Source organism: Notothenia coriiceps, unplaced genomic scaffold, assembly GCF_000735185.1.
Source record: "Notothenia coriiceps isolate Sejong01 unplaced genomic scaffold, NC01 NC01_scaffold00015620, whole genome shotgun sequence".
In the NCBI taxonomy this organism is placed as follows: Eukaryota; Metazoa; Chordata; class Actinopteri; order Perciformes; family Nototheniidae; genus Notothenia; species Notothenia coriiceps.
In genome coordinates this window covers 109,897-128,144 of record NW_011348321.1, presented here as the reverse complement: position 1 = coordinate 128,144, position 18,248 = coordinate 109,897, and the positions used below count along the sequence as shown (strand labels likewise).

The 18,248-nt window shown below is 42.9% G+C and overlaps 1 protein-coding gene across 1 annotated transcript in view; it reads left to right on the top strand.

Moving 5' to 3' along the window:
• LOC104948982 (potassium/sodium hyperpolarization-activated cyclic nucleotide-gated channel 2-like) overlaps window positions 1-17,658 on the top strand; it is a 30,376-nt gene extending 12,718 nt beyond the window's left edge. Inside the window, exons 4-8 of the mRNA XM_010775234.1 lie at window positions 918-1,136; window positions 10,310-10,456; window positions 10,727-10,967; window positions 11,061-11,225; window positions 11,734-17,658. Of these exons, the coding sequence (XP_010773536.1) occupies window positions 918-1,136; window positions 10,310-10,456; window positions 10,727-10,967; window positions 11,061-11,225; window positions 11,734-12,683 (1,722 nt within the window). The 3' untranslated portion in view covers window positions 12,684-17,658. The remainder of the gene's footprint in view (window positions 1-917; window positions 1,137-10,309; window positions 10,457-10,726; window positions 10,968-11,060; window positions 11,226-11,733) is intronic.
• The last annotated feature ends 590 nt before the right edge of the window (window positions 17,659-18,248 follow it).

Here is an 18,248-nt window from a genome sequence, read left to right as displayed (position 1 = left end):
GCTAGATGAGTGTGTGTGTGTGTGTGTGTGTGTGTGTGACTGTCAGGAGCAAGGATAGAAAATGTTGTTTCTCTTAAAGCTGGGCTCTGAGTGGTTTTTGAAGGAGGCTGTTTTTAACCTCCTTTTTTAAGCTGCTTTAATATTACAGTTTCATTATAAAAGATTCTTGTTCCCCTGGTAGAATGAATATAAGGCAAAAAAAAACAACTGTGCTTCAACCCCGGCTTTTGGTTTTTCTTTGAATTAATTGGCATCAGCAGTCTGTTCAGGTCACCAAAGTCACCGCTGAGAGCTAATGAAAGAAAAAAGAGAGACAAAGGAAGCTGCTGGACAAAGGTATCAGATCAATGGAGCTTGTTCGGATAGCTCATTCCCCCCTCTCTTTCTTTGTGAAGAAGGGAGGTTTGGCCTAAATCTGTACAGTGGAAAAACACAGAGACACTATTTACATTCAAAAAAGTGTTGATTCGATGTTTTCAGAGTGTTCGGACAACATGACCTATGCCCCTGATGTTTCTGTAACTCTCGACCTGAGGATTTCCCCTTCATTATTCTCACCACAAGCTGCATGGTGGCGGCTGCCTGGAGTAGATTCCTACTCTCACAGCTCTGAAAGGGCATACTTAATGACCTCTCATTATCATTCCTCTCTGAGGAAATAATTTCCGAACCGACTCTACTTTACTGATTAGGCCTCGAAGGATTCCCCTGATGTCATTTTTACTTCCTCCCTCTTTCTTTCAAATGCTTCTCTGTCCCTGGGGTTTTCATTTAAATAAGAGCTATTCTACGACCCTGCTGTCCCTAACTTTTTTCTGGTGGCCTACTCTACCACCGCTCTCCCCCAAAACATGCCTTTTTATGTTACATTGATGTCTTTAATTGTTTGCTAAACAACCTTTTCTCTCTCTCCACAGAATGATACCTGGTCAGAGCTGTATTCCTTCGCTGTGTTCAAGGCAATGAGCCACATGCTGTGCATCGGTTATGGCCGTCAGGCCCCGGAGAGTCTCTCAGATATCTGGCTCACCATGCTGAGTATGATTGTAGGAGCTACTTGCTATGCAGTTTTCATTGGCCATGCAACAGCTCTTATCCAGTCCCTGGACTCCTCCAGGCGGCAGTACCAGGAAAAGGTGAGCAGCTTCATTAAATCACCTCAATTCGTCCCAAGTTCTCACATGTTTCCTATTACCCGCTTAACCTCCGGTGTTCCACTTTTATTTCTTATCAAAGGAAAAGTTTGACATGTTGAGAATTATTTGATTTCTAGCTGAGACCTAGATAAGAGAATTGGTTCCATTCATAAAAAAATGAAACTTTCGTCACCAGAAGGCTAACTTAGCATGAAGACTGGAGACAAGGCCCAGCACCTTTTAAAGGTTCTTCAATTGAACTAGAGGGAATAACTAAAACCAGTGTGATGTTGGTGAGTGATGACCATCCTGGCAAAGGTTACAGAGGAGAGGCCAAATCCAGCAGCCAAAACACCAGCGCTGCCAGATTATGAAGCACTTCTTTTATTTTTCGTCTATCAGCAGCAAAAATGAAATAAAATACCGATCTGATTTTCTTGAAACTAAGTTGGGGGGTTTTGCATCCGCCATAGAAGAACCCATTCAATTGTAAAGGGGTCCAAATCAAAGGGGAAGACAGACACCTTTTTCTTTTTTGGTTAACAATGCGAGATAGGGTATGGAGTGCTCTGATATTTAAGGTTATGAAGTAGGTCTTTTGAGAGTTGCAAGAATGAAAAAAATATCATTACATTTTCAACATACCTGGTTAAATGCAAGAGGTTTAGAATATGAGTATAGCGACAGCAGGAAACAAACAAAGTCACTGAGAGTCTGAGGCCGGGCCTGTTTGATATTGTGTGACACGCTACAAAAAGGTACTTGCTGAGATCAAAAACTCTGTTGCAAAATAATGTGGTTTAATGAAAATGGAGATAATCAACTTATTCTCCTTGGACATGTACATTGTTATATTAATCGAAGCAATCGTTTCAACTTGCGGTCAACAAAAAAGTACAACGGCCCTGTGTCACCCTCTCTTCCACATACACACCTCACGCAGGTGAACAGGATTATAATGAGTGCTGCCCATATCCATGTGACCCAAGCTAACCAATCAATAGTGATCAAACAAATATCTTAAAACATAAAGGATTACTAAACATGTTTCATGGCTCCTACAATGAGGTTATTAACGATGACCTTCACAAGCCTAGAAGGTGAATATCTCACATAGTTAAGAACTGATGTGTTGTTGCAGACTCACCTTACCTTAAAGGTAATTTTACAGGTATATTTGTGAATAGAAGATCACGGGTAAGTAATGATGGTGATACGTTAAGTTTGGGTATCTGTCTCGGGGTGGAAAAGTTTAATCACTTTCAACCACATGTTACTGCGCAGCAGGAGTTTTGTACTGATGACCGACTGGTTGGTCAGTTCCTCTGTGGTCGATAAAAAATAATCTCAGGTGATCAAAACCAAGGTACTTCTATTTTTGTCCGTTTCTCCTTCTGTGTTTTTGTCTATCTGATTTAATTCTGTTAAACATTTGCCGCATGTTAAAATAAATGTATCCTATGGCAGCCTTATCTATTAATTTATTTAAAATGCAGGGACATTAGTGGAAGGAATTTGCAGATGTATTGTGGAGGGCCAGCACAGTGCAGCATCAGGTGACTTTCCTTTGGGTTATGACCTCTATCAGATACTGTTTAACCACTAATGTGTATTGTAATTAGCTGGGCTTTGTGTTTGCCTATTGGTCATCTTTTGAACCAGGATGGGATTGGAGCAGTGCTGCAGCAGTGGCCTGTGGTGCAGCGGCACAGCCTCCCTGTTTCCAAGCAGAGTCTCGCTGGCCGGGGAGCAGGGGGAGTGTTACTGGCTTTCAGCAGCCAATCAGAGGCTGCGGGTGTGTTCGGCCAGGTAGAGCCACGTCGCCAGGGGCTGGGCGTTTGTGTGTGGAGGGGGGGGTCTGATGTGTGAGAGAGAACGAGACACAGGGAGAGAGTGTGTGTGTGATATGATGTCCCCTTGGACAGCAGTATAATTGATGAGGCAGCAGACCTGTGTGTCCTGCCAATGTCATCCTGAAGGTGACGTAAGCAACCATGGCTGCCTCTCTTTCGGTCTCTCCATCTTCCTTCTTCCTGACCACTCACTCACTGGTACCTGCACTCTGTATCAACCGGTATGCATCTTCGACCATCCCTCTCTGCATTATCTCTCCCTTCTTTCCTTCCGCTCAACCTTTTTTAAATATTTCCACCTGCTTTCTGCTCTCCGTCTTATCTTATCCTCCTCTCTCTGCTTTCTCTTTCTCTCCCCCCTCCCTTTATCCTCTCTCCCCCTCCCTTTATCCTCTCTCCCCCCTCCCTTTATCCTCTCTGGTGGTGGTGTCCTTGAGAGGTGCAGTGCTACTGCTAACTGTCTGCTACAGGGAGAAAAGGGAGGGGGGGAGTGGAAACCTGTGGGAGATGGCAGGGCCTTGTTGTCGACACAAGTCCTGGTGCACTGCGAGATATTTGAACGCTGTCGACATCTCTTCGTTTAGTGTTATGTCTGCGTTTCGTCTGGTTAGCGCTGTAAGGAACTTCCCATGGGGTTTTTGAATGCATGCGGCTGGCCACTTGGGCATAAATAATTTCCAATAACTGCTTTAGAAAACAACAAATCAGCAAGTTGAGAGCTTACTGTTGCTGTTGTCTTTCCTGTGTGTCCTGGATGATGGGGGTTAAAAGGCCTGAGAGAAATCCATAGCGTGTGGTCTGTGAGAAATGGTTGCTCCCACAGTAAATGACAGTAAATGAGCATCCTGTGCAAGAAAGCCAATAATCTGGTTTTAAATACAGAGTTACATTTGCACTACAAGCACTAGGTCTCATGTCTGAGAGCTGTGATGAGTTGTATAAGTGTGTATAATCCTCAAACGTCCTGTAATTGTATTCAGTTTGAGGATAATTTAAGAAGTAAGAAACATAAATGCTTTTACGTAAGGACATTAGTTTATAATGCTGTCTGGTCTGTTCGGATTCATTTATACTTCTAATGCACCCTCAACCCAAAGAAAATATGTTTGGATCTGCTGAGGGTAGGAAAGTGCATTACCCCAGAACCTTCTTTCTGACCAGTTGTCGGATTTTCTATTTCACTTCCTGCTCTGTGAGGATTAGCATTTCAGCAGAAGATGTGTTTATTTCAATAAATAAAGAAACTTGCAAAGTGCCAGCCATGCCGGGGAGGATGATGCCGATGCTGCCGGGTGAATTTGCCACGCCTCCGGATAGGACTGTGAGTGACATTTTTATCATTTGGAGAGTGTTAGCAAAACAAGTCTGCTGGCAGTCTGTTAGAGCCCCAGTGAGGATCGGGCTAGCTTTGTGTGGAGTTTTCCATTTCAGCTCGGCAGTAATGTCAGACTCACAATGCATGCTGGTTATATTTAGGCAGAATTTGGCTTGGTGGCTTTGGTTCAGAGACCTTTTTGTTATTTATACATGTAACAGTGAACACTGACACAGCAAAAGGGAACATAGGCAATAGAAGAAGCTGCCTCACTTGTGCCACCTTTATAGCACCTTTGGAAACAATGCAACGACAAATCTGGCCTTGTGTATCCAATCATCACTGTTCTTGTAAAATTAATGTTACGTCTGACCCTCGCAGCTGCTTGTTAAGAGAATGCAAACACTTCAACACTTTGGTGCAATGTATTTTGTGATTTTGACTTTGTGATTCTGACATTATCGGGTTTTATGTAACATGGTGTGATGTCACTAGATAATGCAGCATTACAAGCCCTTCACACTTCATGGTGTACGCACACATGCACGCACGCATGCACGAGCACGCACGCACGAACACACACACACACACACACACACACACACACACACACACACACACACACACACACACACACACAGGTGTTTTCACTTCATTAGCCATTAGCCTTTTCACAAGATAAAAAACCACTAGTTAAGCTAATTGCATTATATTGGTTTTAATATTGGATTTTCTTTTGAGATGCAACACCCAAGGTTAGTGTTTCTGCAGGCGGGTGGCTATTTTGTTAGCAGTATGTTATGTTGACACCTCTTAAGTTATTTTCCCCAAGTGTCACTGTCAATGTCAACTCGGAGGCTGACGTTAGTGATTTTTTAAACACGGTTACTTGTACTTATGGTGTAAGAATGAGAGAATGTCCCTTAAATTGTCATTGATATCTGTTTGGTCTAATAAGCCAGAATACGTTGTAAGTCCGATGTAGGTGTGTACTGTGCAGGGAGTTTCTCAGTCACTTGATCCATTTTTGCCCCCTGTTTATTTATTTCTGGGATTTATATATAACTGAAATCACACAGTGGTTGCTGTGACATCACTTCCAGTTATCAAGGAAGTGTAAAAATACCCTTTTAAAAAGTGTTATTGGCATACATTCCTTCCCTTTACATCAAACAGTATGCCTTAAGATATGCAGCAGACCGTAGACTAGTTATATAATGCTGCACAGATACACCTTGTGCATCGATAATCATGTCTTAGTGGCTTCACAGGGGTTTCACATTGAATCAGCGCTCCTCTCTTGTAGTCGTAGAGACTAATCTTGGTAAGGAAGACAGAGGGCAGACATTAGTCTGAGCTCTCTGCCATGATGTGGCACAATACTGTGTACAAGATTGTTTTCTACCTGCTCCCCCTCCTCCTCCGCTCCCTCTGCGTGCCGCTGCCACCATCAACAACAGTGATATGTCTTCTTTAAGCCAGATTGCATGTCACTGATCGCTTCAATTATCCAGAACCAGCCTGACTTTGCAGAGATTGTGGCCAAAGAAATTCCTCCGCCAACGTCAACAACAAAAAACAGCCCCCCCTACTCCCGGCTCATGATATTCACTAGTAGAAAGTGTGTCTGATGAACAAAGCCTTATCAGTCAGTCTACTTTAGTTGTCCCTGCCTTTAACTGAATTATAGGAATATCAGAGTTTCTTCAGAAGCCTTATTTCATTTAATACGACTTTGTACTATGTGAGACCCCACAGTGTGTTGTTCCTCTCTGTGTACACATCTCCCAATTTAAGAAGAACAAGGCAAGCTCTGACTTACCACTATCCGATGTTCTTCTCTTTGGTGAATGTGCTGTATAATATAATGAGCCGATTTAGCAGGGAATTAAGTGAATGAATTATACATCCACATGGCCGTTTGGGATGAACCTAGAATTAGAATTTCCAATGGGGAGAGGAAAGGAAATAGGAGGATGGGAGTAAGGAAGCTAAACAAAAAAGAAAGAAAAAGAAGAAAAGAGAAAGGATAGGAAAGAGAACTAAACATAAGGAAAGATAAGAAACAAAAAGGAGAAGATAGGAAAGGAAACTAAAAAAGGAAAGGAAGGTAAATGAAATGAAATAAAATTGATGATGGGAAAGGACAGGAAATAAGGCAAAAGGAAAGGAACTTTAACAAAAGGAAATAGGGAGGATGAGTGGGAAATCATTAAAAGATGGAAGCTCATGGGTAAGTACTTAATGGGCTTATAAGTGGAAATATATAATCAGTCAATGACAAAGTCTCTATACATTTCCCCAAAGGTTCCCATAAGCAGCATTTTAGATGATAAAATGTCAGTGGAGCGTTTATGCTGCATACATTGTCATCAATGTGAAACAGAAAATAGATGTCATTTCCTCTCTCCTTTGGGTGCTCGTCAGCTCCCTGCAGGTGCTGTGATGCCCTCTCTCCTCTGTGACACTGGAGGGTTTTCAGGTTGGCTTGGTGATGATCGATACGCCGCACTGTGTCATTGCTCTTAAAGTCAAGTCATTAAATGCCACCATCCAAGATCAACCAGATAGGCTTTTGCTGCCTCATTAATTCAGACATGGCCGAGTCACAGTCCAACCACAGCTGCTCAGCAGCTGCATCTCTGCGGGGAGTGTGAGGTTTTCCCTTGCTGCCAGACCGCCCCAACACCTACACTTTGTTCACAATCAGCATTTCCACCTTATGAAAGCCTCAGCAGCTGCAGTGTTAGCTTTGGCACATCGGGTAAGGAGTTGTGACACTGGGTCATTTCTTCAGGCCGCTCTCCATCTGCAGATGTCAGGAAGCAGAGTCACTCATGCAGGTGAGACGTCTGTTGTGTAACTCCATCATGGAGCTGTGCAGCTGCCTCTGCCCGGGAGACTTTAGCTTAATTGCTGATTAATTCAAATGTTCGTTTTATTTATGTTTATGTTCTATGGCAGAAGGAAGCAGCGTGGGAGAAACACGCTTAGCTTCTTCCGGGCAGACTGACAATACTTTTGTTTCCTCGCATTATGGGGTCACTGCATACCGACCCCCCCTCTGCAGGAACAGCATGTGGTAGCTTCAAACCTATACAGTTCAGAAAGTATTTGTTCTGTAATCTAGCACATTGGATTTGAAATAGAATATAGACACCCAGTCTTTATGCATTTACCACCTACTGCTAAATATTGGAGAAGACAGCGTTAGAGCTTTTACAGTAATAATTGTAACTTGGATAAAACTCATCTTAAACTAATTGGAACTTGGTCATACAACAAGTATTGGACAATATAAAAAGTCAGGAGATCTCCAAAGTTATCACAGATATGAGAATCATCCTGAACTGTAAATGTTTAAAGACCTTGGTGTTGATGGGGTTAACAGTTTGTGTTCACTGTTAACATCCATAGACAGTGTGCAATGTTGGACTTGCATCCTTTTATATTCCCCCAAAATGACAGGATACTATGACTGAACAAACTTCACTCCAGACAGGTACAGTATGTGTTTCTGTACTGAAAACCACACTGAGTTTTAAAAGCTCCTGAAATGAGCAAGAACTGAGGAGTACACACTTGGCAGCGGATGATGCCAAGTGTGTCTGCCGATTGAATCTTTTTCAGGAACTCCAGAGTCTGGAGGTCCTGATCCAGCAGCTGCTGCTACTGCCCCCAAGTCTTCAGGTCATAAAGTTCAGCCAGCCATTGACAGTAAAGGATTTTCAGCCAAATATGAATTCCTAATTCACGTCTATGTTAACTTGTTACTTCCAGTCCCTCTAAATGGAATGGCTGTACATAAATAAAACGTTAGCACTTTTAACCCAGATGTGTTTCATATTACATAAAACAGTGATACAAAATGTAATACTTTCCTGACTGCACTATAAAAACTGTAAATAAATGCTCAGTTGTGGAATATAAGTATATTTTGCGAAATACTGAAGTAGTATCAATTCAAAATTCTGCAGTTGTGATCATTTAGTTGCTGTTGCTAATGGGACCCTAATTATATGAAATGATAAAGACAAGGACAGGTCTGTTTAGTTTTTATTTATTTATGTAAAGACAATATCAGCTTTTATTAAGTATAGTTAGGTGCTTTTTAGCCGTGTAGTGGAGCAGTGTAGTGTACTGCTGTCATGAAAGATGGAATTGAAGTGCCTTGTGCTACAGGATTCTTCTGTGTACACGAGTAATCAGTTATGAACCACTCAAAATCTTTGTTATCCAAATATTTCTCTCTTTTGGAAACAGAGAGCCAGTCTGTGCAAGCAAGGCATGTATCTGAGTCTGTAGAGGATTCAGAGCTCTCGGTGGGTGATCAGGTGGACCTCACAGTTTTCCTTGGGGGATCGGACGGGACAGCTGATGCAGCATCACCCGAAATGAACCTGGGACCCTCCAGTTGTGGGGCGGTCTCACTACTCTAAAACAAACCTGTTGAACACATTGTCAGGAGATGCCAGCTGTCTCACAGCACGTGCCTGCCTGCGGTGCATTCACTGCATCTCTCAAAACGGTGTCAATGTTTTTTTACATTATAGGTGCAGGGTGAAGCGGTGTCTCTTATGCACCATTCCACTTGAGCTTGGTTGAAATGCGCACAGTCTGATTACAAGGATAAATATTTTTTTCTGTTCAAAGTTAACTGTCTGTTCTGTTCATCGCTGCATCCATCACTCCACAGGAAAAGCTGTACAGTTTTTGGTTTCTTAGTCTCTCTGGATGGATTGTGATGATTAGCATATCTCAACAATAGCATCTGATTGTTTGTGTTGCCTTGTTGGACCCCTTCAATTTCGATTGATCTGACATTGATCAGCTTCTAGGTGGCATTGATTAAAGGGCAAGTGTGTTCATTTCAGTTGACAGCTGAAGGGCAAGTGCTTGTTTTGTTTTCTGTTGTTTGTTTTGTGTTTGTTGACCCACCGGAAGACATATGGGTAAACTGCTGTTGCATTATCCCCGGAGAGATCCCTTGTTGATTTCCCTTGGTAAGCTGCAATCCTTTTTGGAAGCTGTAGTTCGTGGTGCTGTTGGATTTTATTGCGTTATACTGAGAGGTGTTTATACTGTAATATTTTGTTTACCCACAAATAAAATACGAGACAATCTCTGAGGATAATGCTATACATTCCAACAGCACTAAGAGCTACAGCCTCCAAACCGTCCATATATCTGAATCTGGGACTTCGATTATACATTTGCAATATAAAATGAACATTATGACCGTCATGAGTGTGAGATTTACCGCCAGGCTGTTGCATTGGAGTGCCAACTCCAAGTGTAGAAATCAGTGAACCCCACAAAACAAATGTGTAACAGCTTCCTAAATGTCATATGGCACAAAATATATGTTGCTGGATGCTTACAAACATATTTGAAAGATCTCTGCATATTTGCTTTTCGGCATACAGAAGTGTGTAAATATGCTGTGCACAATATCTGATCCATTTATCCTTACAATGTCTATCATTTTAGCAAATATGTAATTTCCTTTTTCGATAAAATGCTGAATAGTTATCAATGAAGCTTGGCACTGTGGTTTTTAGCCAAACATACTGAACTAATGCTTTAGATAGTGCTATATTTCAGCTATAAAGATATACTCATTTGTTTGCAGTGAGTATCTAGCAGCAGCAGGATGCTAGCTGTGGGATTAACTAGAAAAGCACTCCAGTGCCCATTTTCATCATAATAAAAGAACATGTCACCCAAAGCAACAGTGTGGCTCATTGATCTGTTTTTAATATTTTTTGGGACAACAATGGAGCCTTTTGGCACAGACGAATATATCAGGCTTTGACCACACAGACAGGGATCAATGCATTTTGGTTTTTAGATCCTCTTTATAGAGTTTTTACCAAATTAAGAAAAACACAGAATATCTCCAGATGTACTCTTCAAAAGGGACAATACATTCAAACATTGTTACAGTGTAAGAAAGAGTTATTATGTGTACTGCATTAACATCATATTTTCTCTGTCTGCCTCAGTACAAACAAGTGGAGCAGTACATGTCCTTCCATAAGCTGCCGTCCGACTTCCGACAGAAAATCCATGACTACTACGAGCACAGATACCAGGGCAAGATGTTTGATGAGGAGAGCATTTTGGGAGAACTCAGTGAGCCCCTCAGAGAGGTAAGACAAAACAGAAAAAAATGCAAATGTTACACATGATATGTTGTACTATAAGATTATTTGAGAAACCTAAGATTAGTCATAGTTTGCTCTATGATCTCGTCATGTTTGATTTTGAAAATAGTACTGGTTGCTAGACTTTAGTATTTGTTACCGTATTTCAACTCAAATCCCTGACTTCCCTGAATTCCTGCATGCAGAGGGAAGCTGTGTGGCGCATCAGTCAAACATTTGACAGACGTTACTCAACAAAATATTGTCTTTTCTTAGGAAATTGTTAACTTCAACTGTCGCAAGCTGGTGGCGACAATGCCGCTATTTGCCAACGCAGAGCCCTACTTTGTGACGGCCATGTTGACCAAGCTGCGTTTTGAGGTATTCCAGCCGCATGATTACATAATAAGGGAAGGCACCATTGGGAAAAAGATGTACTTCATTCAGCACGGAGTCTGCAGCGTCATCACCAAGGGCACCCTGGCAATGAAACTCTCTGATGGCTCTTACTTTGGAGGTAGGACACAGTTTGTGGCATCGTCTTTTTCTAGATGTGCCATTTTGAGCTTCTTTTTTTAAAACTGATGCATTTTCTCCTTCCTGCTTTCAGAGATCTGTTTATTGACGAGAGGTCGGCGAACGGCCAGTGTGCGAGCAGAGACTTACTGTCGACTCTACTCTCTGTCTGTGGACCACTTCAATGAGGTGCTGGAAGAATATCCCATGATGAGACGCGCCTTTGAGACTGTTGCCATTGACCGTCTAGACCGAATAGGTAAAAAGGGCATGCTTCTAGGGCATGCATACGTGATATTAGAGGCCGACATATGGGCACATCGATGCAGTCAACCATATCACTAGAATGAAATCATGTAACATCTGTATTGTATTATTTTGAATCTCTGCACATGGCTCTATTTGATCAAATACAAATGCTAAAATGAACCTTGTGTACAGAGAACAGAATAATATTGTTCTAAAGATGTGTTTTTTAGAAAATTAATGTTAAAATAGGAAGTAAAACGAGTCGTGCTGTTCCTTCAGAACGACATGGGACACTGTAACATTAGATTGGGTGTGGGATGACACATCCATCATCCTCGGGGCTGTTCTGCAGGATGTACCTGGTGTGAAGGACATCACACGCTAAATCTAACTCATTCTGTTTCCCTTTCCAAATTCTTTCTTTCCATATATATTTATTATGTGTTCTGCTTTTTGTCCTCTCTGGCCTGTCTGTATGCAGCTCTGTAATAAACCTATCCATTTATTTTTGTCTGAAGGTAAGAATAACTCCACCCTGCTGCACAAGGTTCAGCATGATCTCAACACTGGTGCCTTGAACAACCAGGAGAACGAGATGATCCAGGAGATCATCAAGTATGACCGTGAGATGGTGAAGCGCGTGGACCTGCAGCGGCCGCGGGCCATGTCCATGACTCCCTCCATCGGCGGTATCTTTGCCCCCCCCGGCCAGCCTCAGTCAGGCTCTGCCATCGCCACTCTCCAGCAGGCTGTGGCCATGAGCTTTTGTCCTCAGATGGCGAGTCCCCTGGTGGGTCCATCAACTCTGCAGTCTCCTCGCATGGTGCGGAGGTTTCATGTGATGCAGAGCCTGGCCAGCCCAGTCGCCATGTCCCCTCTTCAATCTCAACCCCCTCAGACGCTCGGAGGGGCGTTTGGATCTGCCATCTCCAGCCCGCCTGTCCAAAGCCCGCTCGCGGCTTCAGGACGGACTTTCCAGTACATGGCGAGTGCGGGACCCTCTGGCTCCCAGTTGTCCCTGGTACAGCACCATGCACCCAGCCCCACTCATATCCAGCAGAGGCCTGCCTCACACAAGAGCACCTACTCCCTTCATGCAAGTAGCTTGAGCCAGGATACCCGGGCCAGGTCTGCCTCCCAGCTCTCCCTCCCCCAAGAGAAGACATCACCAGCTGCCTCTGCAGTCCCCAGCCCTCCACAGTCCACCCGCACCTCTAACAACTCCATTGGTCCCCCTCAGGCCCCTAACCCCAACCTGCCAGGGCCCTCAGGGGTAGGAAGGTCGGCAGCAGCTCAACCGAGGGTGGCGTTTGCCTCCACAGCCCCTCCTGGTGGACCTGCTGGAATGGGGGCAGTAGCAGCAGCTGCTGGATCAGGACCTCCAGACTCTGGAGTTCCTAAGAAAGATTCAATTGTCAGCCTTCCAGAGCTAGACCCTGCCAGATCCCGGCTGTCTTCCAACTTGTGACCCTGGTAGGGTTCAGGAAAGAGGCCTTTTTTGTAGGAGAATCTGTTTGTTTTAGGTCAGTCCAGCTGATCTGTCAGCCTGCTGAATGACCACTCAGCTAGCGCCAGCGCCAGCCGTCATTCGACCAGGATGCACTGTGTGCTGGCGTCAGCAGAAGGAAAAGAGCAACTCAAAGCCTTGAGACACTTTGGCTAGGAGGAGTCTATACAATTAAACTAGTATAACTTAAGGTGGAACTGGTCTAGATTACTGTGCCAGCACCTTTAGTCTTAGTATCATCCCTTACACTGCTTCCAAACACCTACTGTATATCGCTGTCTTTACTGTAAAGATATGAAGAAAAGTATGATTCATGTAACTATTGCATACTGTGTAGAATCCATGCAATGCAATCTAGCAGGAGCTGGACTTAAAAATGAAAATCAGGGACTTGAAGTCAAATGACAATGACATTTTAAGCGTTCAAAAGTGTTTTGAGTGTAATTTTTCTGTATAAGCTGTCGTAGCAAAAGAACACATTGCTCTTCATATTGTTTAAAATTGTAGTGAAAATAGTGTTTTAGACCGCTGGTCGATCTTACATCGATGTGTAAATAGTTGTTGAAAAAAGTAAGGAGGGATATTATATTAATTGTATCTACCCAAACCAAAGTTGAGCTTGAACACAAAGTCTGGTTGTGTCTGTATCAACTAAAAAAGGAACATAGAAGAAATGCCATTTATTTAACTGCCTTGATTCAACGTTAGAAGCCATATATTTGGTTTGTGTGTATGTATATATGTTGGTGTAAGTTTGTGCGCGTGAGTTTGTTGGTACGTTTTGGTTCTATTTTCAGAGAATGGACTCACACACTACACTTTGTCAAGCGCAATTGTTTTGACATGCTGACGGTGGCACTGACCTATTTCCATGAAACATCTGGGAGGCGGTCAGCCGTTTGGTCAGCGCACTGATTGTAACCCTGAATGCAAAGGTGGTTAAATAATCTGAGCTTTATCGAAGGTAACATTTGTGAACAACCCATACTGTATACTTGCTTGTTTTTGTCTAGGTTTATTGATTAACACATGCAATATAATTCTGCAATACTCTACCCCGCCTATATATAAATATATATGAATATAAATATCAATACATATGCTGTACAGGAACAATTTCCTTTGTTTTCTTTTTAATGTGAACTCTTAAAGAATCCAGCAGTTATTGTGGCTTCACTTGAAGTATTGTAATCCAGTGACCATGTTGTTACCTTAACCAAAAATGTTTGAAGGGAATGAGAGGACGTGCAGTTTCATTTTTGTATAGACTGGGCAAACTGCCCAAAACTGGTTTAGAGTCACAGGAGGAATCCTCAAAAATGTCACTTTAATCTCATTTGAAGATATTAAATTGTAAGATGACTGGGGGTGGGCAAACTCCCACGAATGTCACAACAATTCGATCTTAAACAAACCTATTGCTCAAATTACAGGATTGCGTTGAGGCTTGGTTTGATTTGTTCAAAATATTCTGATCCTGTTGAACCTAAAAGCCTCCTCTCGCTGAATGTATGCCATAAGAGAAGGAAGACAGCTAATCAGATATAAACTGCCATGTAAATAAAGGGAAATACATCTAAAGAGGCTTTTATGATGCCAAGGGGTTGTGGGCATTGCTGTATGTGCTGCTGAGTGTCTTGGCAATCTTTTTTGGGTTTGATGATGCTTCTATGGGTAGAAAGTTGTTGTATTTAACCTGTATGTTACCCCCCCTCACACACCCAATCAAATCCCCACATCTACCATAAGAATATCAATTGTTTTTCATTTATTGAGGTGGACGTGAACGAGAGCGAGTTGTAACCACTTTGAACTCCTCGGTCCAGAACGAGCACTGAGGACATGCAGTTAAGCACCTGATGTTGCACTTCAACCTTGTAATCAAAATGAAAATCGATTGCTCTATTCTTTTTAAACGGGTGCAGTACTTCCCCAGGACCCATTATCTGGTTAAACTGTAAAGGACGAAAAGTGAATCTAATTGGGAAAGAAAACAGGCAGCTGTATCAATGTGCTAAACAAACATTGTGTTCAACTTTTTCAGCTCCGAGCATCGAGCCCTAGCCAAACTGTGAAATCAATGCAATGGACATTTCACTCAGGTTGGCTACCTTTCCAGAGGGATGTATTGATCGCCGCAGCATGGCTCTCTATTGATTTATGTAGACTTATCCATCCTCCCATAATCAACTTGTTGATTTAACCGTGCCGAAAGATTCCCCTTGAATTTTGATTGGCGGAGAAACACATAGGTCTATTGAATGGAGACAGATAGTTATTAACAAAACTCGCTGCCGTCTAGTTTGATCCCTTGAGAGCTATTTAAATCTTTAGACAAGGTATAAGTGATTGTTTTTATCCAAGGGCTTTATAAGATTGCTTGTAAACCCTGGATCATTGTCATTATGGAGCATCTACATTTCCACTTTCCATTTGATCAGTAACATGCACTAAACCTGGTTCATTGCCATTCTTGGGTCACAGTGCTGAAGCCCGACCCATCAGCAAAGCGGGAACTATGTATTTATTTTTTCCTATGGGAAAGGTTCATGCCAAAATGCCAATAAGATTGTGAATGAATCACGTCCATTTGAGTCAATAGCTGTTGTGTGCTTCAATACTGTTCCAGTGCAATCAATTGGTCCTCTTCCCTGTTCCTTTGTGCTAATACCAGAGTTTGCCCTATTAAGCTGCTATCAGGACTGTGCTGATATGATGTGAATGAGTCCACAGGCAGTGAGAGCAAGATGGGAGGAGAGTTAAAGAGCTAATGTTTCAGGCAATATCAGGCACCGTCTCTGTTTCATTGCGTCCATCCAGTAAGATACTGTAGTGTGTAATTCACTCCCACTCAAAGGACGGCATCCCAGACTCACTTTGATCAGTACCACTCAGTTTCAACCCGCAGCCATGAGGCTGATACAGCCCGGGCCAAGCACATACTTCTGTCAGTTATCTGTTTTGTGTCTGTGTCACAAGCGTGTTCAGTCAGTCTGCTTCCAGCCACCGTCAATGTGTGTGTGTGATATAGCGCTGTATCTGCCTGATGACGGGGGGGGGGTTCAAAGTGCGATTGTTTTAATGGCTCTTCTACTGGACCTTGCTGTGAAGTGGGATTGAAATCCCTCATACATGTTTGACACTGACTGACAATTATTGAGAGTATCTAAGTTTCAAACCTCTCATTCTTGCTGTACCAGATATTAAGGGTACTGAATGCCTTGGTGTTGATATGTTAGCAAATCAGGGTATTCTTTTTGTTGTACTGTATTTGATTTATCGGTAAATTTGGTTTTATTGTTGTTTTTGAAATACCTTGTGCCTAGTATATCTAGTTTCCACATAGTCTATTTTTGTGGTATGTATTTGCCTGTAAAAATGCAAATATCTGTTTTTATTTTCAACTTGCAATATATGTAAAAAAAAACAAAAAAAACAACATTAGATGCAGACTAGTATTCCTGAATTTAAATGACAATGTCAGTATATATAATTTTCCCTGATTTGGGAAACACAAAATTGCACATTTTTGTTGGTTTGAGCCTTCCAACACCATGCGCGCTGTACTCTGTACATTCATGTTCTGTACATATGGTATACACACAGATGTGGGGCACATTGTCGTGTTTACCGCAACCTGCTGTATAAGAAACATTTTCTACAGTGAGAGGGTGAGCTCTGACAGGCTTCTGGTGGATATCGGCAGTCTGGACGTTAGCTTAGACGACCTTCGTAGTGCAAAGAAAAGAACAAATTAAACTGTGGAGACGACTGCACAATATAAATACAGGAATAAAACTAGACTGTGCACATGCTGGAACATCTTTCCCAAACCATAGTGTTGCACAGGTTGTTGAACTATATGCTAGTTGAACATGGATCTGGTTTGCCATTAAAAAAATAAAAGATCTCTCTAAGGCTGAATTTGGCTCACGAGCCACAGCAGTCACAAGCTCGACGCCAGGGTTGAGTTACCTTGTCAGATAACAGCTGAGTGCATGCTTGTATTTGTATTATCTACGCAGAGTTCTGTGTACGATTCTTAGTGGGACCTTCTACCTAGACATTGTTGTGAACCAACTACTTTACAATGATTTTATTTAGTCTAACAGTTAAACCTTTGTGTCGTAGCTACTGTAGCCTATGCTTACCTAAGCCTTCTCTCTGCTTCAGGACTCTGTGTATTGTGTGCTTGAGTTTGTGTGTGTGTGTGTGTGTTCCTGTGCCTTTCCTTCTATAATGTTGGTCCCACTTGAGAATATGATGCCATTTAGGGGTTTAAAACCCATGTGAAGCTGAGAGAGACGCCAGCACAAGCTGGAAAGTGTTACATGGTAACGACACACTAAAAAAAAACACTGTAATGCTCCTAGAAAAGACTCCAGCACATCCCTAGACTTAGTAGCATTCCACAGCCTGCCCGAGCAGCTCAGTGTGGGCATCCATACACACTTTACCAGCACCATGTAGACAACAGCACAGATATCTGACAAAGCGCATGTCTCTCTTTCTCTCTGGAGGCCAATCTGCAACAGTCTCAGGCTGTGCTCTGCTTCTGCTCTTAACAAAAAGTTTTAAGTATTTCAGAACTCAAGCTCTGTCTAAGTTGATGTCTACAGTCCAGGGACAAATCAGCCCCCAGCCCGGGCGGCAGCACTTCCAAATCGATCTCAAAGGATCAGGGGGATACTTGTGATGCTGCCGATATTTGTCGCCGTCCAGTCCTTTCAGACTGGCACAGCTGGTGGTGATGGGAACGGGGGGGCTGATTTGGGCCTGCGTCCAAAAGGCTGTCTTGTCCACCACCTCTGCTGGCCTAGAACACAGAGCCACACCCTGGTCTCTCTCAATAAGCTGGTCTGTCAGTCAGTGGCAATGTTGTTTAAGCGTTCGTAAAAAGACGATACATTGTTGTGCAATAAAAAGATGAGCTCATTGGCATACTAACCTCCGTGTGTGGACTTTTATTTTGTTTTTTTGGTTGCCATGCTGTGTTGGATGTGAACTTACCATTGGTTGCTACACACACAAACCTCACCCATGCAAATCAACTAGCACCCCTCCACCCTTGTTCTACTTCATATCAGATGAGATCTCTCTGTGTGTCTCTCTTTCTCTCTCTCTCTCTCTCTCTCTCTCTTTCTCTCTCTCTGTCTCTGTCTCTCTCTCTCTGCAGACAGGGGCTCTGCTGCATCCCTGATGAGATGTCTGAGCTCAATCCAAGAGCTTACCAATTTGTGTGTGCGTGTGTGTGTGTGTGTGTGTGTGTGTGTGTGTGTGTGTGTGTGTGTGTGTGTGTGTGTGTGTGTGTGTGTGTGTGTGTGAAAGGGTGTGTGTGTGTGTGTGAAAGGGTGGGTGGGTGTGTGCGTCAGAGAGGAGGGCAGTCCAAGGACACTCCTCTAGCAGCCTGGGAGCAGCTCACACCCGTTCCCTCTCTGTATATTTCCTTGCACTATTTCCTTCACACGCACACACACGCACGCACGCAAACACACACACACACACACACACACACACACACACACA